General features: G+C 52.3%; 2 protein-coding genes across 2 annotated transcripts in view; one reads left to right on the plus strand and one right to left on the minus strand.

Moving 5' to 3' along the window:
• Positions 1–10,339, plus strand: part of DAAM1 (dishevelled associated activator of morphogenesis 1) — an 86,642-nt gene extending 76,303 nt beyond the window's left edge. Inside the window, exons 19-27 of the mRNA XM_088539328.1 lie at positions 1,637–1,721; positions 2,555–2,661; positions 4,267–4,355; positions 4,509–4,677; positions 4,991–5,098; positions 6,914–6,974; positions 7,700–7,831; positions 9,544–9,714; positions 10,084–10,339. Of these exons, the coding sequence (XP_088395454.1) occupies positions 1,637–1,721; positions 2,555–2,661; positions 4,267–4,355; positions 4,509–4,677; positions 4,991–5,098; positions 6,914–6,974; positions 7,700–7,831; positions 9,544–9,714; positions 10,084–10,293 (1,132 nt within the window). The 3' untranslated portion in view covers positions 10,294–10,339. The remainder of the gene's footprint in view (positions 1–1,636; positions 1,722–2,554; positions 2,662–4,266; positions 4,356–4,508; positions 4,678–4,990; positions 5,099–6,913; positions 6,975–7,699; positions 7,832–9,543; positions 9,715–10,083) is intronic.
• An 8,050-nt stretch (positions 10,340–18,389) lies between these two features.
• GPR135 (G protein-coupled receptor 135) lies at positions 18,390–19,577 on the minus strand. The gene has a single exon (XM_088539745.1). It carries the CDS (start codon positions 19,575–19,577, stop codon positions 18,390–18,392), a length of 1,188 nt encoding a protein of 395 aa, XP_088395871.1.
• Positions 19,578–20,233: the final 656 nt, after the last annotated feature.

The following is a 20,233-nucleotide window of genomic DNA, read 5'->3' on the forward strand; positions in this document are numbered from 1 at the left end:
TTGGGTGATTGCTGAGAAGAGGGGAGTTTTTTACCCTTTTTTTTATTATTGACTTTGCTTTGAATGAGCAGGGCTTAACAAAAGTCACCATGGTTGCGGTGGTGTTGGATGTTCGTTGCTGCAAGGTTTTGGATGAGCGGTAACTGCCTGTGAGCCAGGTTCTTCCAGGAGCCTATTTTCCCTCCTAGGGATACCCAAAACGTCCTCTTAAGAGCATCCCTGTACCCGGACACCACTGTAGTGCCCCAGTCTTCTTCTTGCTCGGGTAGGCACCAGTGTGGCACCACTGGGGGCTCAGCCCTTGGCAGGGGGGACATCCAGCCTTGAGCACGAGGTTTCCAGCTGAACCACCCCTCTGCATCCCGTCCTATAGGGATCAGCTCCCAGGGAGGACTCTTCTCCGGGAGTCTCAGAGGGTTTCTCCCCGGATCGGGCTGTGCCGCAGGGTGGGAAACGCTCAATGCGGCTGAGGCAGCTGCAGGGGGAACAGCTGAGCCCTCTGCAACGGGGCCGCTGCGGCCGTGCCGGGGGGAGATCCCAGCCTCAGCCCCCACGAGTCCCATCCCTAATTCCTGGCCTTGTAAGGAGGATTGAATCCTAAGTATTCCGATCTTTTTTTTTCCTTAATTCCCCCTCCCCTTCAGCCAAACTGGCAAATTTTATTTTGGCAAACTCGCGCATCGCTCTTCTTGCTCGGGAATACCCAAATTCTCATGTTTTCTGAGTGGTTCCTGCAGCGCCGGCGCGGCTGGCCCGGGCGCAGCTCCGCACGGTGCCTGTTCCCTTGGGTGTCCCAGGGGGATCTGTGCCAAGCACGAGGGAAAAACACCCAGGAAATGTTAATCCTGGTTTATTGCAGGGCTGGCAAGTGCGGGGGATTTTCTTTTCAGATGCTGCACTAGCCTGGCAGGAGCATCCTCCTCGCTCGCTGCTTCCCAAGCTGGGCTGCTGAATTAATAGCCACCGGGGAAAAGCAGGGGTTTTTTTGCTGTGATACAGTGGTTGACATTTAAAGAAATGTCAAATCTTGGACTGCGTTTCCAATTTATGTTATGGGAAGGGGAGGAGAAAAAAGGCAGGGTTTTCCAGCTTGCTGCACTTTGAAACACGTTGACGATTTCCTCCACCCTCTTAAAAAGTCCCCAAATTCTGGATTTGTGTTGTTCTTCCCAAAGGGAGGCTGCAGCCCAGCACGGCTGCGGGACACCAGCCTTGTTTCTCACATCTCTGTCTCGAAACCACACGTTGTGCTGCTCGTTGGGGTGGCTCTATGCGATGCTGCTGCAGAGCAGCAATGAAGGTGTCTTGGTCTCTTGGCTACATCCGTACTTGGCCAAGCAAATGTTCCTGGATCCATTGAACTGTCCGCCCTAGTCGCCTGCTTGCATTAAAGCTTAGTCCAAGAAGTGGCAGTGGGTTCCTGGTGCCCCCGTGCCGGTGGCCACATCCCCCACAGGTCCCCAGGGATGCTCCGGGTTGATCTGGGGGCTCACCAGGAAGCCACAGCCTGGGGCAGTTGTTGCAAGTGACTCTCTGGGACTGGCAAGGCCGGTACTGTGGGAAATTTTCCTTTCCTACCCTGAAATGATGGTTGGGACTGGACTACCTGAGCAAACGACTCCCTTCCACCTGCCAGGCTGAAGCTGTCGAATGAGGAGATCAAACGGGCGATCCTGACTATGGATGAGCAGGAGGACCTTCCAAAGGACATGCTGGAACAGGTGGGTGAGCTGGCACGACGCTCTTCCTTCTTTTCGGAGCACCTTTCAAATCCAGCCATGCCACCCGGGAACATTCTATCAGCTCCAGCAAAATGACATTTCGAGGCTCATTTCTGCCTTCAATCACAACCCCTGGGGCTGTAAAACCCTGCGGCCTCCTTAGCGCTGGGGTTTGGGGTGAGCAATCCCAAAGCACACCCGGATGCCTGGCTAGAGAAGCAATAAAGCAAGCAAGTCTGGGAGCTCGAGGCTTTGCAGTTTGACTGTGTCTGTGATGTGTTTTGGGGCTGCAATTTGCTGTTCTTGCTGGTAGGGGGTTATTTTTTAATTGCTTTTCTTTTCAAAGCTTATTCAGTGTCTGTGCAGCCTTCAGGAGGGCAGTCTGTTTTTTGAGCCCCTTGAATCCTTTGAGGAGTATTTTATCTGCCTGTTTACTTGCCTGTCTCCATAAATTCAAGGCAGGGCATTTCAGCCTGTCTCAGCAAAAAGGGGAAGGTTGCACAAAACTTCCATCTGCAAATATGTGGAGTTGCAGCAAATGAGAGTCCCTCTCATCTCCTTAAAGAGGGTTGATGTTGAAACCTCCTTGGAGTGGATGTAGAATATGTGTTGTAAAACTGGAGTGATGGCAGGGCAGAAACCAGACACACAAATGTGCTGGGGTAGCAGGAGGAAGGGGGATGGGACAGTGATAACATACTTGTTTTTGTAGATTTGGAGTCATTTTCTGTACATATGGAGGCAGTAGTGGATTCAGGGGGCTAGGTCACCAATTTGCTCCTAAGGAACCATGCACGGATCTCATGCCTACAAACCTGCTTTCCCTTGTTTAGCTCCTGAAATTTGTTCCTGAAAAGGGTGACATTGACCTCCTGGAGGAGCACAAGCACGAGCTGGACCGCATGGCCAAGGCAGACCGGTTCCTCTTTGAAATGAGCAGGTAGGCTGATCGTGAGGCTGCTGCTCCGTGGAGCCTGGGCTGCAGATGTGGGCTCCACACGTCGTGTTCTGCGTGTCACATACCACCTTGTGCAGAGCTGAGCTCGGCTGAGGAGCAGCATCTCTGCTCCTGGAGCACCAGCGCTTCCCGGGGCTCTCCCAGCCCCACTACCCTCTCCTTTTGGGAGGAAAACTCGTTCTGGCCCCAAACTGCAAAAAACTGCATCACCTGCGTGGTGGCACAGGCGGGAAGTGCTGTTTGGGTGACAGCAGTTCCCGAGTAATGTTCACTTTCCCCTAACACTTAACATATCCTAAAAAACACTCAAGGCTGATAGATGCAATTTTTGCCATGCTATGTACCTCTTCACACCACTGAGACCAACTCCTCATCTCTAGCAATGCCCTGTCCCTTGGGCTCCTGAGAAAATACAAGAAGGAAAGGAAATGTCATTTCTTCCTCATCCTGGTAGCAGTGATTTAAGGCTTAGGGGTCTTGAGGGATGGATAGCCTTATCTTTTGCATGCACGTCCTCCAGAGGTGCTGGCTTAAAATCTTGAAGCTCCTTATTTAAATCCAACTGAATATTGAGCTCTCTGATTTTTTGCTAAGAGGAATTTCTTCCCTGAACTTTGAGCAAGTTACTTGGCTGCAAAGTCAGTGAGTTTTATAATCCTGGATCATTCCAGGAGGTCAAAAATAGAAACACTCTTGTTCTCTCTGAGAAACACAGCACTCAATAACGTGCACAGTGTCGTTGCTGAATGTCAAAGGCAGGTAGGATGGAGCTGTGAAGTTCAGACCTGAGCCCTCAGGGCTGGAAGGCATCCAGAATTAGCCTTCCTATTTCAGGTCACCTTTTCTTCTTCACAGTCTCTTGCCCAAATGTTGCCCTCATGCCTTCATCTTTTGGAAAGCACAGCATGCTGATACAAGTATTTCCTCTGATTTCAGGCCTGGCTCCTTAATTTCCCTGTGTTTGCCATCTCTGATTAATGCAGCATGAGTTTAGCCTGTGGCCTTGTTGTCTCTGAGCATGTAGGTCCTGGTCCAAATGACTCAAATCACACTTAATGTTTATTCATAATTGAGATCTTGCTTAGCCTAAATATGACCAACATGAACAGTCCCTAACTTGCCCAGAAAAGGCTTGGACAAGGGTTTGTTGCTGGCCCTTTCCCTCAGGTGGGGGCAGGGGATCATTTTGAGCATCTATAGGTCCAGTTTCACCCATGCTGGGAGCCGTTGTGTCTGCATCCACCATACCCCATGGCAAAACCACTGAGCGCCCAGATCTGATCAGCATCTCTGCTCAGGAGTGGGCTTAAATGGATTGTTTGTTGACTGCAGTAGGGTGTAAATATGCACTTTTTGAACTCCTGAGTTAAGGATAGACCTAAAGATGTGCATAAGAGTCCGCCAGGATGAGCCGCTAAATGACTGCGTTTTAAGTTGGCATTTTTTTCCCCACCCCAGTGCAGTTTCAGAGAGAAAAGTGGTCATTATTTGTGAATCAGTGTGGCTCAGGTCTGCTTTGTAAGGACAGCTTTGAACTTCCCTCTGCCTGGAGCAAGCCGCGCTCAACCTTTTTCTCTGTCCTGGCAGAATAAACCATTACCAGCAACGGCTGCAGTCCCTCTACTTCAAGAAGAAGTTTGCAGAGAGAGTTGCAGAAGTCAAACCCAAAGTTGAAGGCAAGTGACCGGATCTCCTGCTGCTTTTCCTCTCTTGCTAAGGGGCTCTGTGCCAGCGCGTGTGGGTGACGAGGGGGTTGCAAAGGGAGCGATGTGCCCTGGGGACGGGGCTCGGGGTGTGCAGGGGTGACATCCATGTGTGTGTCCTCGCAGCGATCCGCGCCGGCTCCAAGGCCGTGCTCCAGAGCAGCAGCCTGCAGCAGCTGCTGGAAGTGGTCCTGGCCTTCGGCAACTACATGAACAAGGGCCAGAGGGGAAACGCCTTCGGGTTCAAAATCTCCAGCCTGAACAAGATTGCAGATACCAAGTCCAGCATTGACAAGTGAGCCCTCCCTGACCTTCCATCTTCGCTGGTGGGAAGGATGATGAGTCCCTGGTTTGGGGATGTGGGTCTGTCAGAGCCTTCCCCTCCCTCCTCCTGGCACATCTGGTTAAGCAAGCTGACATTTGGGGGCAGGACAGGTTTAAAAGGAACCAGAGCTGAAGATGAACACAGGGACTGTTGGGGTCTTTCCTTTGTGGCCCTTCAAGGAGTGTCACTCGAGACTTGCACCTCCTCAAAGGCTCTCTCAGGTTGAGGGGTGGGATTGAACCGGGACTGCTGCTGTCCTGACCTCCACTCGCCTCTCTCCTAGGAACATTACTCTTTTGCACTATCTCATCACTATCGTGGAAAAGAAATACCCCAAGGTCCTCCGCCTTCACGAAGAGCTGCGAGACATCCCGCAAGCGGCCAAAGTCAAGTGAGTAGGGTCTGCTCGCAGGGGTGCCAGGTCCTTGCCTTGCTTCGCTCTTCCTTTCCTGCGTTTCGCTCCCATGCTCCCATCAGGAGTGTGTGGAATGCTGGGCTGGATTGGGTGCTGCCGGCCACGCTGGCTAGAAGCCAGGCACAGAGGCAGGAGACAAAAGCTGGTGGTGCAGCAAACATCATCTGGGGGCTGTAAATCTCAGCCCTTGCAACAAAGGGTTGCAAGGCTCTGTCTGCGAGGGAGGAGAGCTGCCCGGAGCAGCCATTTCCTGCCGCTATCTCACCACAAAAGCATTTAATTAATTCCTAATGAAACGTTAAGTAATCTGTTGGGAAGTGGTTGTGGTGCAGTTGCAGATACAGGTCAGCTGTGAGTGCGATGGGGCGGTTCTGTCCCGCTGCACGCGCAGTTCTGCCGGAGCCCATGGGACACCGGGATGTCCTGCCTGGCACTGGCACCTGAACCACTTGCTTTCCCCTTCAAAAACCTCCGTTTCTTATTAAATCCCTCCTGTTTTGCTCTAACCTATTCAAGCAGGCTGGTGAACCCCTTTGCAGGCTGAAGCGCTGGTTCGGCAAAGCCCTTAAGCACGTGCTGAGCTTTAAGCGCATGAAGAATCCGCTGTTGCTCTGCAAAGCCCTCAAGTATGCGCTTAAGTCCCTCTGAAATCAATGAGGCTCTCTTTGGGTTTGGAAGGTCGGCGTGTGCTTAGTGCTTTGGTGCTTAGAGGGTCTGAGCATGTGACAGCGAGTCAAGGATTACCCACCCCTGCAAGCAGCAGGCGTGCGGTGCAGCCACGGACGAGAAAAGCACCTTAAACTGCAGCTTTTTAGACACGGGATAACAAATATGCATGGAATTTATGATGCTTTGCGGGTCTCTTGAGTTTCAAAGTGTTTTTGTACCAACGGGTAGATTCCCTGTTGAAGACCTGTAATATGCAGAGCATTTTGGGTGGTAAACATTATGTTGTTTAACACGCAGAATGATGTGCCGGTGATTATACAAAAGGATCTCGGTGATTACACAAAATCTGTAGACGAAGCTTCATCTGCAAGGAGGACCGTGTGGCTACGGCATCCTTAGGCATCTGTGGCAGAAACTGCCCCGTGTGTGTCCTCTGCATTGGGCTCCGTGTGTAGCAGCTGGCCTAGGCTCAGTCTAGAGTGAAACCAGGAAGTTTCTGAGTCCCTGGAAAACCCTAAATTCCCCCAGCCCTTGCAGCTGCTCGGCCAGGTTGCTCCCTGAGTCGGTCCCAGCAGCAGGAATGAGCTGCGGCTCTGCACAGCGCAGGAGCAGAGGGCTCCCAGCGCTTCCTTTTCCCAGGCTAGACTTGCCAGGAGCGCTTGCTCCATGACCCGACATCGCCGTTTCCAGAGACCCCAGCCCTAGGGAGATACTCCTGGAATCACATCAAGCCCGGTGTCATCAAGTCTTTGTTAGAAAGCTCCTGCCACTTCTGGTGACAGAAACCCAAAAGCTCTTCCGCTCAGAGCTGGCTGGGGACTGAGGCTCCACATAGAGAAAGTCGGTGTTTTGTTTTTTATCACAGTCCCTTAGATTAATCTAATTCAAGGAAAATGTTTTGCTTTAAAGCAAGCAGCTGTAACCACTACCCAAGAGGCCGCTCTCCTTCCTAGCTCAGGGACCATCAGCACAACTGGCAGCTTGAGAGACACTAATCTGCAAATGGGAAGAAATGTGTGAAGCACTTGGGTCTTTTTAATGGAAAAACATGGTCAAATTGATTAGAGCACTGTAAAATTTGCTAGGAAAGGCTGAAAATTAACATCCTGCTATTTCTAACAGCATGACAGAACTGGAGAAAGAAATAAACACTCTGCGGAGCGGGCTGCGAGCCGTGGAGACCGTGAGTATTATTTACTGCCTTCCTCATCCATCGTCCCTCCTCAGGGAGGCAGGACAGGGAGCTCCTGGCAAAGCAGCTTTTGTCACATTTCCTGGAGCTCTCCTTGTCTTGCCTCCCTGCCCTGCACACGTGTCCATCCTCTTAGGGCTGCTTTGGGATGGAAGTTGCCGTATGCATGAGTTATTCACCAGGGAGACTGAGTAAGCCCAGGGATGATTCCCATGGAGCAGGACCTTTAAAGTGCAGTGAGGTCTATTTTTGCCTCTAAATGTGCAGGTGCTTGGGCCGGGGGCACCGCTCAAGTTGGCTGGAGTGCTGGAGAAATAAATGGTGAAGGTCTCCTGAAGGCCTCCCTGTTGTGCTGAGCTGTGCCTGCTTCCTCGATCACTCCTTCAGGATTTGGCCTCAAAAGCACAGCGTAGCCCTGATGATCTGAAACAGGGCAGTCTGTCCCCTGTGTGTCAGGGGGAAGCAGTGGTGTGGTGCATCCAGTGCCAGTGGCACTGCCATGGCTGGAGGCTGCAGGAAGGATGTCACAAAAACGACGGGAGAAAGCAACAGTCCTCGCGTTCACCATGCCTTTTGGTGTGACAATAGTGCCCGACAACCAAAAAATACTATTTTGTGACTAAAGAACTTCTGGGCTTTTTCCTGGTCATGCATGTTTGTGTCCTCGATCAACCAGAATCTCATCAGATGCACTTTTTTTCATTTTTTCCCTGAAGGAGCTGGACTTCCAGAAGTCTCAGGTTCAGCAGGCAGGAGACAAGTTTGTGTCTGTGGTCAGCCAGTTCATCACATTAGCCAGCTTCAGCTTCTCAGATGTGGAAGATCTCCTGATGGAAGCAAAAGAGCTGGTAAGGTCACTGGTGTCAGTGAGATCCTGGTTGCATTTCAGCCTTTCCTCCAAGGCTGGACAGGAGGAGGGTAGGAGGAGGGTGATAGGAGAAGAACCTGCTCCATTCACAGAGTTTGTGTTGCGTGTTAACATCTCAAGTGTCTCTCCCCCGCAAGATCATGCAACATCTCAAATGTCTCTCCTCCATGAGGTCACATGTATGTGGGCATGGTGAGCATCCTGTGGAGACCCAGGCAAGAGAAAGGCTCTGGGATGCTCTTCTGGGCACGTGGGTGGTGGGCGAGTGGTGCATGTTGTCTGCACCAACAGCCTTTTGGAATCACAGACGAGGCCAACAAAGATTTTCTGAGATACAAGGTGTGCTGTAAGGAACTACAAGGCAGAGGCTCCCCTTGCAAGAGTTGTTAGTCAAAGGAGAAGACAGTAGCTCATTTGTGAGGATGTGAGTTTTGGTGAAGGGCTCTCACTGAGAAGTAGAGGCTGACTTCACCCCCTGTTTTTTAAACATGCCCGGATTCCACTCATTTTATCATTATTTCTTAGGAAAACAGAAGCGGTGTTATTTTGTAAACTGTGTTTTGTGATGATAACTTTTTCAGCCTTTCCCCGTTCCAGAAATATGGCAGAGAAGCCAATGCCTCAATGATAATCAAGAATTACCCTGATTGATTATGGCTGATATTGTGTGACCTATCAAGTTCCTCTCTGCATCTCTTAATGCTAAACTTCTTAAAACAATAAAAGAAAAAAATGCCTAAATGTCTTATAAAGGTCCTGAAAAACACCTCCAAAAATAAAGCTAAATCATCCAGGCAGACTTTAAAAATGTTCTTCTCATTCAACAGAGAAAAATCAAAGCAACTAATAAATTTGTACTTTGATTTTGTTTTCCCTTTTTCTTTTAAGTTTCCATATCTCAAGATCAGGCTCCCTCAACTTTAGCAAACTTTCTATGTACAAATAGTCTCCTTCAAGCTGTACATGAGAACAAAGGATTTCAGCCCAAAGGACAACTCGGGGGCTCCTTGGGGACACTGCTGCCTTGGCAGATAGTGGCTGTCCTGTCCTGACCCTTGCTACAGCTTTATTCAAATCACTTACTTACATTAATGGTTTGCAAACAGCATGGAAGGCCGGAAAGCTTCCCACTTTCCTGCCCATTTTCTGCGCCCAGGCAGAAATGCCTTTTAGAAGTTCCACCAACACATTTGGTTTCAATATCAGAGCATGTGGCAATGATAAATAATGCCCCAAAAATACTTCAAAGAGAAGTTAAAAGTGCGGGTTTCCCTTCCCCTGCCGTGTTTACTATTAGTTTTATGTCTTCAGTCTTCGGTCCCACAATATTTTGCTTCCTTGTTTTTACGGCTGGTTAGTTAATAAAATTGAGTTAGGGACCATGGGACACTAAGCAGAACCAGAGGTGTGAAGCTTTGCATGTGACTTTAAAGAAGGATGTTTTAAAAGGGAGGATTCTGAGTGCTCCCCAGCTGGGCTGTGATGAAGTAGCTAAGGAAGGTAAGATGGGAGATGATTTATTCCAAGTTTAAGTCAAGGCTTGATTAATCCTATCCCTATTTTTAATGAAGCTCCTCATCCCTTAAAGCATTTCTCTCCAATTTGTGAGGTCAAGCACTTCCCATGAAGGATTTTACCAGACCAGTGGATGCCTCTCCTTAGACTAACAGACTCCTACCTCCTCTCTCCCAGTTTTCTAAGGCTGTGAAGCACTTTGGAGAAGACACGGACAAAATGCAGCCGGACGAGTTTTTTGGCATCTTTGACCAGTTCCTTCAAGCTGTGACTGAGGCCAAGCAGGAGAACGAAAACATGAGGAGGAGGAAGGAGGAGGAGGAGCGCCGTGCGCGCATGGAGGCCCAGGTGAGAGGGAGCAGGGTGCTGCAGGAGCCACCACCTTTCCCTCTTGCGTTGTTTAATTAATTCACTAATGACTTGGGAGGTGGCATGAACTTGAGTGCTGGGCTGTGCTGAAGAAGAGCTGGGATCCTTCTCCAGCTCTTTGTCAGGCTTCCAGCAATCCCTAGTTACATCCGTAGATCTCCTCAGGAGATCTTTGGTGCCTAGGCCAGCGCCTTGCAGCCAGCTGTAGCAAAGAAACCCATTTTTGCTTCTTTTTAAGTACCTCTTTTTTAATTCCAAGCTGCTCGGGAAGGGGAGGAGGGCCCAAAAAGGCTTTAGAACACGATATATGGAGTCAGCGCTGAGCTCTCTCTCCCCGTCCCCACACAGCTCAAGGAGCAGCGGGAGCGGGAGCGCAAGGCGCGCAAGGCCAAGGAGAGCGGCGAGGAGGGCGGCGAGTTCGACGACCTCGTCTCGGCCCTGCGCTCGGGCGAAGTCTTCGACAAGGACCTCTCCAAGCTGAAGCGCAACCGCAAGCGCATCGCCAACCAGCTGGCCGACGGCAGCCGCGAGAGGCCCGTCACCAAGCTCAACTTCTGAGGGACCTGCCCCGGGGGCACCACGCGCACACGACACAAAAAAAAACAAAAAAGAACACAAAAAGAAAAAAATCGAAAAAAAAAGAAACCATTAGCAGTCTTTTCCAAGTGGCTAGTTTTTTTTTTATTATTGTTATACTGCCTTGTGATTCGGACTGAAGCAGTGGCACGCTCTGTCTCCGTGGGGGTGAGCGTGTGTGTACATATATCCTGTATATATAGAGCCGGGGGGGTTGTGTGGCTGGGGACAGGCGTCGGCGGGGTGTGCGTGGGTTGTGTCCGTGCGGGTGTTGTGTGTGTGTGTGTGTGTATGTGTGTGTGTGTGTGTGCACAGCCGCGAGTCTCTGCGAGGCACAAGCACAAGGCCGGGCTGGGGGGCCGGAGCCGGGCCCGGGAGCCTCATCCTCCCCCGGCAAAAAAAAAAAAAAAGAAAAAATAAGAAAGGTGGAGTGAACCCAGTCTGTTTTTTGTTTTTTTTCTTCGTTGTTATTTCAAAAACTTGAACGTCTGTGCTTTTGTGCTGATTCCTGAGTTCTGGTCCGTAAACTCTGCCGATGATTCTCTCCAAGCTGTTTTTGGGGGAGGAAACATTCCTTTTCCTCCTACCTCCACCCACGGTCCTGCTAATGGAAGGAGACCCCCAGAAGGTGCTGGTGGCCCTGGCAGCGCGTCGCGATTCCTCTGCTTCCCTTCCCTGGGACAAACTGCATCCTCTCGAGGCCGGCCAGGACACGGCGTCGCTCCGGGTACCGGGGGCTGCTGCCAAACCGACCCGCTCGCTTCCCGGCGCGCTGCGCTGCACCCATCGTTATTTCATTATTATCATTTTATACACATACATGTATTTTTAAACGGACACACAGGAGCAGCATCGCCAAGAAACTTCCGTCTCTTAGCAGCGTCCTTTTTTTTTTCCTTTTGTTTTTTTCCTTTTTTTTTTTTCCTCTTCCAGATGGTTCGCTGTTCGTTGTCGTTGCAGATCTGTGAGCAGAACTACCTGTAAAATGTTAGTCCAAAAAGAAGAAAAATAATAATAATAATTAATAATAATAATGATAATAATGATTCAGAGCTCTCAGGGAGTAATAATTTAAAGGTTTAGAAAATTAAGAATTGGAGAAGAAAAAGTAAACGCCATTAACATATTAACATTTCTATTCTTAAATTATGCTGAATATATAGAGGACTGTTACTTTTTTTGTTTTTATTTATTTGTGATGTGTTTTTTTTAAGAAAACGAAACCTTTTTATACCATCAATACTTTTGTGACCCTTTTTTTTTTTTCTTTTGGGTTTGTTTGTTCTTTTTCCTGTGGAGAGATGAGTTTGTCCCTGTTGCACTAGGTATTAACACTATTTGAAATAAGGTTTTTCTTTTTTTTGTCGGATAAACGGTATTACCGGTGGGGTATTGGGTTGTCAGTTTCCTATATGTACTGTATAGCAAAAGTGCTGTTTAAACTAATTTGTATAAAAGAAACTATGGTTTTAAGCACCTGAAGGCCGTGGGGTCTGTGTGCTGTGTGAAAGCTGTGAAATATCACTCTAAACAGAGTTGTCAAGAGCTGTGGTTTTACCATTTTGTTCTTTTCTTCATTGCAACTTTTGACGCACTGTAGATTAAAGAGAAAAAAAAAGAAAAAAAGAAAAAGACTTTCCGAGTAGCATTTAAAGCAGTAACAAATAAAGCAGGTAAGTGCAAAAGGAAAAACAAGCAAAAAAGTCCAGCACCTCGTGTCCAAGCAGCTGCAAAACCTGCAGATTATTTTCCAAGGTGGAGTTAAGCACTTTGCTTTTAGAAGGAAGGGGGAAATAAAGACAAGAAAGGTAATGCTAATACTATTCCTTAACTAAAGTGCCTCTATTTATATTTTTTATTTATGCTGAAAAAAAATATATAAAAAAAAAAAAACGGGGCTGATGATAAGATTGAGGGAACGGACTTCTGGGGGAAATTTAAAAAAATACGGAGAAAAAAAAGGAAAAAAGCAAATGAAAATCCTGGCATCTGATGGTTTAAGGAATGGTTGCTCACGTGTTTGCGTCGGAGGCTGTGGAGGACTTGGAGGATCCGTCGCTGTGCGTGGGGTCCTGGTGACCTTCTGTGACACTCGTCCTCGTGCCCTCCCAGGCCCTCCTGTGCTTCACAGCAGCCTCGTTGCGGGGCTGCATTTGCCATTTCTCTGTTTTTCTTTCCAAAAAATAAGAAAAAAAAAGTATATATATATTATAAATAAAAGCAGAGGCTCTGTGCAGGTAATTCATGTGCCATTGTTGGAAACTACTTGTAGGTCGGTGCTGGTGTAAGTAGTCACTCTTTTTTTCTCTTGGGTGTGTATTTTCAAGAAAACTTTTTTTTTTTTCATACCAAAAAGGAAAAAAAAAATCTGTAATAATTTGTAAACTGAAGTTTATGTCTTGGACCTTATTATGCTTCGTAGTGACTGAGTTAGTCTGTTAGGTGCAAGAACGTTGTTAGTGGTAGCTGCCAGGAATTGCTGTGTAATGTCATGAGACTGTACATTTTCTAGGACGGCAATACGCAATAAAGGACCGGAATTATTGCAGTGTGCGCCCCTCGCCCAGCCCGCAGTGGCAAAGGAGGAAAAAACGGTGTGTTTGGGGCTTGGGGGGTTTGTTTTGTTCCAAGGCATTGGCAGAAGAGCTATTTTGGGGTGAGGGTTTGGGGATTTGGGGTTGGCTCATGCTAATTGTGAGCGTTAATCAGCACCCCGAGTCTCTCTCAGCAGTTTGTGGCTCCCATCTCCTCCTTGGTGCTGCCGCTGCCGGTGGCTCCATTGCGTTTCGGGGAAAAGGGACCGTTTTGCACCACACTGGAGCCTCTCGAGAGCTGCACGGAGCCTCGTGCATCTCTCTTGATGCCCCTGAGGCATTTGCGGCTGCACAAACCCCCTCTGGGCCCATGCACGCTCTCCCACCGGATCACACTGTCCCCTTTTCCGCATATCCGGACTCCAGGGCTTTCGGTTTTCCTTTTTCCATCCCCAGAGGCCTTCGCCCCGTTTGGATCCCAGGAGTGCTTCCTAACCTTGAGCCTTGCAGGAGATGCCATGCGGGATGTGTGAACGGGAGCCCGAGCAAGGCAGGCAGCCTCGGAAAACCTGGATAATCTTGGGAATAGCAGCACCACCCTCTGGTGGCGCCTTCTGGACTTCGCACTGTGTCCTAGCAGGAAATCAATCCCACCCTAGCTTCCCCCTGCCCCATTCCTGCCGATTTCTGGCAGCTACAGGGTTTTCCAACTGTGGGATGGTCAAAATGTTAAATCTTGTGTCCAAGTTTCCCCCCAAAAGATTAGCAGGGGAGCCGTAATCTTAATACAATCCATGCTAATTGATCTGTTTTGTTGAGCTGGGCAGATTTTGGGCTTCTCTGTGAATTTCTCCGGTGTCCGGGTTTCAAACCCACGTTCCCTGCGTGCGGGTGGGCTCTGCACACCCATGCGTGCTCAATACAAGCTAATCCAGATGCTTTCACGGGTGATCTTAGTGCCACAGACTTTCCCTTGTTGCTTTTGGGAGCCTCCCTCTGCTCCTTGCTCACGGAATGATGAGGCCTACGACCAGTCTGGATTTCGGTGCATTTTCCCCAACTCCAGGAATTGCGATAGGCACATCCAATACCTGCCCTTGGCATTATGTCAGATCGGGTCTATTGTGAATCTTGTTTTATTTTGCAAATAAAACCCGCACATGCTGCTGGGCAGATGGAGCTCCTGAAGGCTCCACTCTTGGCATGTTCCTCCTCAGTTTCCTGTGCGTGGAGAACATGACTCCCTGGCCTTGCAGGACACGGGACAGCCAAACAGCGTGAAGAACAGGCCGGGAGCAGAGGCAGAGATGAAGAACCCCCAGCCGCATGCTTCGCCCAGCTCCCAGCATCAGCTTCGGAGGCTTTTCCTTAGCACTGGAAGCCAAGACGCGCTTTCCCCAGCGCCTCCTTCCACCGCCACAGACGGGGCGGCTGCAGGAGGAGTCGTGGCGCTGGGAAGGATCCGCAGCTCCCGCGATGCCGTCTTCCCATCTCGACACGTCCTCGGGGGCAGCACATTACCAAATGGTCCGTAAAACGCACCAGACTGAGCACGGGGGCCGCAGGCGCCGCGCAGCCAGGAGCGCCCGCGCCGCCGCGCGAGAACCGGCCTCCTTCCTCCGAGCGCGTTTCGGTTTCCCCCCGGTTCTGAGAGCGGCGCAGAGGCTGCTGCCAGGTCGGGTGAGCAAATCGCATTAACGCTCGCGAGGGAGCTGCCGGGGGAACGGCTACGGATGCATCCGTCCCCAGCTCATCCGGACACGGCACCTGGAATTCTTTCCATGTGCTCCCAGCTGCACACTTTGGTCGCTCCCCTGGTAAACCGCGCTGGGCAGAAACCTCTGTATTTATGGCTGAAACAAGTCCTGCTTCAGCTCCACGGAGAAGCAGGAAGCTCTTCCAATGCTGGAGGGCAGCGTCGAGGACCTTCATTTCCAGTGTCCACCCAACGCGTTCAGGAGCGTCACCTCCAGGAATGACCTCCCTGAGGACGTGCGCTTGGATACAGCACAGCCCGTGAGCTGCGTGGCGGGGACAGGGTGGGCTTTGCATGAAGAAGTAAATTTAAATGCTCCAGGTAACAGGCTACAAGGGACCCAGCTTGAGCAGCTCCTTCTTCTCAATGATCTCTAGGTGCAGCCAGAGGGTTGGCCATGGTATGGATGGTGGCTGGTCCTCTACACGTGCCCCAGTGATGCAGCTGGAGATCAACACACCAAGATCTGCAGCAGGACAGCACAGCTGCCTGGGCAAGGCATCGCACATGCCATAAATTCCTCGGGACCATTTTATTCTCCCTCTACAACAACCCATCCGAAGGGCAGCAGCATGCAGTTTAATGATTACTACTTAATGCATCTTTGGGCACAGCTTTCAGAAAGGGACACATGGGCCTTGCACTGCATTAGTCACAACCCTCGCTCTGGGTATTTCTGTGTGGACATGGCAGTCCTGAAGGCAGGATGGTCGCTCGGAGTACTGGGAACAGAAGCTGTTTTCTCCTATCCTCACCCAAGGAAAGGCTGCGCTGGCTGCTCCGCTCCCTGCTGGCGTCTACCCATGTACACGAACACCAGCGCTGAAAGGGAAGAGGGGATGTTGGATTTCATTCATGGGAACTGTTTTGATCCTGGTGATTCTCATCAGCTATTACAGCCCATCAGGCTGTCACTTACAAACCGCTAGTTGTCTGCAGCTCATAAGTCATACCCAAAGCGTTTGCTCTGAACTGAGACTTCAGGGGGGCTTAGGAAGGAAACGGAAAGCAGTGACTTGAATGAACCTGATGATTAAGTCAGCGGCAAAGCCACCCCTGATTCCAGTCTGAACAGCACCTTTTGAAATGCTTTTCATTCCTAGACTTACCCTTGTAAGCTCTAACACGTTAGTTATAGCAATAGCATGCACAGCGCTGCCAAGCGATACGGCGCTCCCTGAACACAGGGAAGTGCTCCGGAGAGGAGAGGAGTGACTGAAGAGCCCAGGTCCCATTCGCAGCTGTGACTTTAGCAACATTGTCACTGGTGCTCAGGGATGAGCAGCTCAAACCACGGCCTTGCTGTGGCCAAAGGAAGCGCTGGAGCAGCTGGAAGAGAGGCAGGGGGAGAAAGGATTGAATGACACCCAAGAGCCAGGCACAGCAGTGCTGGAGCGTCGGCTTCCTTGTTTCTTAGCCCAAGATCCATCCCTTAGTGTGTCTGCTCTTACCAAGATTGCTCCATTGGCAGGAAAAAAGCCTCTCTTACATGCAAAAGGTACAAAAAGACTCTAAATCTGGTGCTGAAGCCAGGCAAAGACCCAACCAGCCCACACCAGGCTCTTCTTTGGTCCCACCTGGAATCTATGGAGTTAGGAGTTAAAGCCGCTCTGGGCATCCTCACAGAGTCCTCTCTCCTTCGCTTTTGGTGACCCTTGGGCAGGCCAGAGAAACCAAAACACAAGCGAGGCCTGTGCTGCCCTCCCGACCTGTCACCAGCGCTGCCTCCCTCTGAACCACCCCCAGCAACGCGCTGCGCAATCTGCGAACGCCGACGTTTGCATGGGAAAATATCACAGCTCAGGAGTACCAACGAGTCAGCCCTTCTCCTTGCAGACTGCAGGAGCACGACAGATGGAAATTGCAGAAATGATTACAGCACGAAAAGTGATTGCATTAAAATTTCACAAACTATTAGGTCTCCCTAATCACTCTCCTGACTTTTTTTTTCCCAGAAGTTTCCCTTTAAAGGCAAAGAATTATACCAGGCTGCGACACTTTAATCTTCTGCATAAAAGATCATTTATTTCTTGTCTCACTTACAAAATAATGGTAGTATGTCCAGTCAAGTCACAAACAGCTGAAAAAGCTGGTAACACAGTAACACTGCATGTTTAAATACTGTACAGGGAAAAACATCTTCAAATTGGCAAAAGATAAAGGAAAACCCAATCTTTAATTTCTGAGTCAAAATACTAATTTAAGGCTTTAGGCCCATGAGCCTGTGGGCAAAAAATCATATAAGTAAAATTATATGTTATCACTCTGCGATAGCACTTCAGCTGTCTGATGTTATTTTGATGTTATTTTCTTCTTTTTTTAATGGCAAACAGCTAGTTTTTAAACATGAAATGCTAATAACAGCTGGCTGCTATCAAGCCAGTTATACTTGCCCTGTGAGAATACCCATTTTCACTTGCTAAAGCACACGTGGAGCAAACGATATCGCTGCGCCTCTCCCTTGGGATACCCACCTTTCCTTTGGGATACCCACCTCTCCTTTGGGATACCCACCTCTCCCTTGGGATACCCACCTCTCCCTTGGGATACCCACCTTTCCTCTGGGATACCCACCTTTCCTTTGGGATACCCACCTCTCCTTTGGGATACCCACCTCTCCCTTGGGATACCCACCTTTCCTCTGGGATACCCACCTTTCCTCTGGGATACCCACCTCTCCCTTGGGATACCCACCTTTCCTCTGGGATACCCACCTTTCCTTTGGGATACCCACCTCTCCTTTGGGATACCCACCTCTCCCTTGGGATACCCACTGCTCCTGCACAGCTCCTCTACACAGGGTTAAACCTGCGTTAGGGAGGTGAGAGGCTCTCAAATGGAAAGCGAGTGACACCGGAGTCCAGCCCCATCCCCTCTTCCTCAGTTTTGTCTGGAAAGCTCTTATTTCGCATGTTCTTAGCATTTTTTAAGCTGACAGTACCTGCGTTAACAAAAAAACAGGAAAAACACTGCTGAAATTCTAGCAAGTGGAGTTTCATCTCCCTTCCCCTCCCTCCCGGCAGCGCGCGTTTTTCATGGCTGCAAACACCTGTCACAGCAATTGCTGTTTTGTTCTATCTGGGAGTATTTTTTTATTTTAAGAATTGTCACAGTTGGCTTTTTTTTAATTCTATCTTCAGGCTGCCGCTTTCTTCACACCCGACGGGCGGAAGCGCCGTTTGCTGCCCTGCTGCATTTTCACAGCTTCACAGTTTTTTCCAGCCTCTTTTGGCCATCGTGTCCAGCTCCAGCGCGTGGGCTGGGGCCGTGTCCGTGCGTCTGTCCCTCAGCTCCTGCAGGCCCTTTGGGCAGAACCGGAGCAATCGCTGCTTCCTTCCCGCGGTCCAACCCTTGTGCCGGTGTCCGACGTGCGGAAAGGGAAGGGGGGAGGTTGCTTTCCTGCAGACCCCTCCTCACCACAGGACCCGGTCACAAACCAGGGCCCACATGATGGTAAAAAAAAAAACATATATATCTCACAGCATGGCTCCATCACAGAATCGCAGAATGGTTGAAGTTTGAAAGAACCTCTGGAGATCACCTAGTCCCACCCCCTGCTCCAGCAGGGACACCTGGAGCACAGGGCACAGGGCGGCATCCAGGCAGGTTTGAAGATCTCCAGAGAAGGAGCCTCCACAGCCTCTCTGGGCAGCCTGTGCCAGGGCTGGCACCCTCACAGCAAAGAAGTTCTTCATATCAGTCCCATCCTGACGGTTTCCTGGCTATCCTGGCTGCAAGCAGCTCCGGATGGCGGGTGTCTCCACAGCCCGCTCGGCACCGCGCTCCATTCAGAGACTCGTGTCGGCCGTGTCCGCCTTGGCCCGCACGGCGCTGCCGGGCTGCCCGTCGCGGCAGAACAGCACGGCCGGGTTCCGGCAGGCCCACACGGCCACCTCGGCCCCGCTGGCCGCGCTCAGGGAGGCCGGGACGCTGCCCGCGGCGCCGCCGGGCCGGTTGAGGTAGCGCTCCGGCCGGCGGACGGGTCGCGCGTGGCTCCGAGTCCTGTAGCCGCCCTCGCGGCTGCGCCGCAGCAGCGCCGAGATGTTGGGGTTGCGGGCGGCGTAGATGAGGGGGTTGATGGCGCCGTTGGCCCAGGCCATCCCGCTGGCCACGGCGTCCATGGTGGGCGAGAAGGGCAGGCGGCCGGCGGCGGCGGCCAGCCCCAGCACGCAGTAGGGCCCCCAGCAGCAGATGATGGAGACGATCATGATGAGGACGGTGGTGGCCGTGCGCATCTCGCCGTAGGCGCGCACCAGGGGCCCGTGGGTGGCGAGCGGCCGCACGCGGCTCTCGGCCAGCCGCACGGCCCGGCAGATGTTGTAGTGGCAGAAGCACATGAGGGCGAAGGGCAGCAGGTAGCAGAGCACGATGAGCGCGGCGCCGTAGGGCGGCCCCAGGCGCGACGAGCCCCAGGGCAGCACGTAGACGCAGCGGTGGGCGCCGGCGCGCGCCTCGCGCCGCCCCTCACCCGCCAGCCCGTACCAGGGCCCGGCCAGCGCCAGGGCGGCCAGCCAGACGGCGGCCAGCAGGCGGGCGGCGCGGCGGCGGCCCATCTTGCGGCGCGGCTGGCGCACGATGGCGCAGTAGCGGTCGAAGGAGAGCAGCGCCATGGTGAGCGTGGCGGCGATGCCCAGCCCGGCGTGCAGCGCGGCGCTGGCCACGCACAGGCGCTGCCCCAGCGGCCAGGGGCCGGGCGGGCGGCTCAGCAGGCCCACCAAGGCCGGCGGCAGGCAGAGCAGGGCGCCCAGCAGCTCGGCGAGCGACAGCGAGAGCACGAAGGCGTTGGTGACCGTGCGCAGCTGGCGGTGCCGCGCGATCACCAGCACCACGGCGCCGTTGCCCAGCGCCGACAGCGCCAGGATGAGCAGCAGCGCCAGCGCCTGCGAGGCCAGCGCCGCCGCCGACCACCCCGCTGCCGCCGCGGTGCCGTTGCGGACCGGGGCGGACACGTTGCCCCCGGGCGCGCCGGGCTCCATGCGCGGCCGCGCGTCCCGCCGCGCCGCGGAGGCGGCGCCGCCCCGCGCCCGCCCCGGGGCCGCCGCCGGCCGCTGACGTCGCCCGGCCGCCGTTGCCCGGGGAACCGGCGCGGCCTGGACCGAACCGGGGCGGAGCGGAGCGGCCCGAACCGGGCGGCGGGAGCGGGGCCGCCCGCGGGGATGGAGCCGCAGGCCCCGGCGGGACGGGAACCAGCCCCCCCTGCCCCACAGCCACGACAGGGCCCCGTAAGGGACTGGGATCCTGCCCATGGCCCCACACGGGACAGGAACCAACTCCCTCCCCAGCACAACAGGGCCCCACAGCCCCGTAAGGGATTGGGGCCCCCATGACCCCCCACAGGACAGGAACCGAGCCCCCCACACACAGCTATGACAGGTCCTCATGGCCCCATAGGGGACTAGGACCCCCATGACTCCCCACGCAGGCACAACAGGTCCTCATGGCCCCATAGGGGACTAGGACCCCCATGAACCCCCACAGGACAGGAACTGAGCCCCCCACACAGGCACAACAGGTCCTCATGGCCCCATAAGGGACTGGCACTCCAGTGGCCCCATATGGGCCTGGGATCTCCCTGCCCCCCAGATCAGTCCCCAAGGCCCCACACAGCACAGGGCTCTCCCCCTCCTCTTTC

Source organism: Tinamus guttatus, unplaced genomic scaffold (assembly GCF_059628265.1).
Source record: "Tinamus guttatus ecotype Peru unplaced genomic scaffold, ASM5962826v1 Tinamus_guttatus_pri_ptg000048l, whole genome shotgun sequence".
In the NCBI taxonomy this organism is placed as follows: Eukaryota; Metazoa; Chordata; class Aves; order Tinamiformes; family Tinamidae; genus Tinamus; species Tinamus guttatus.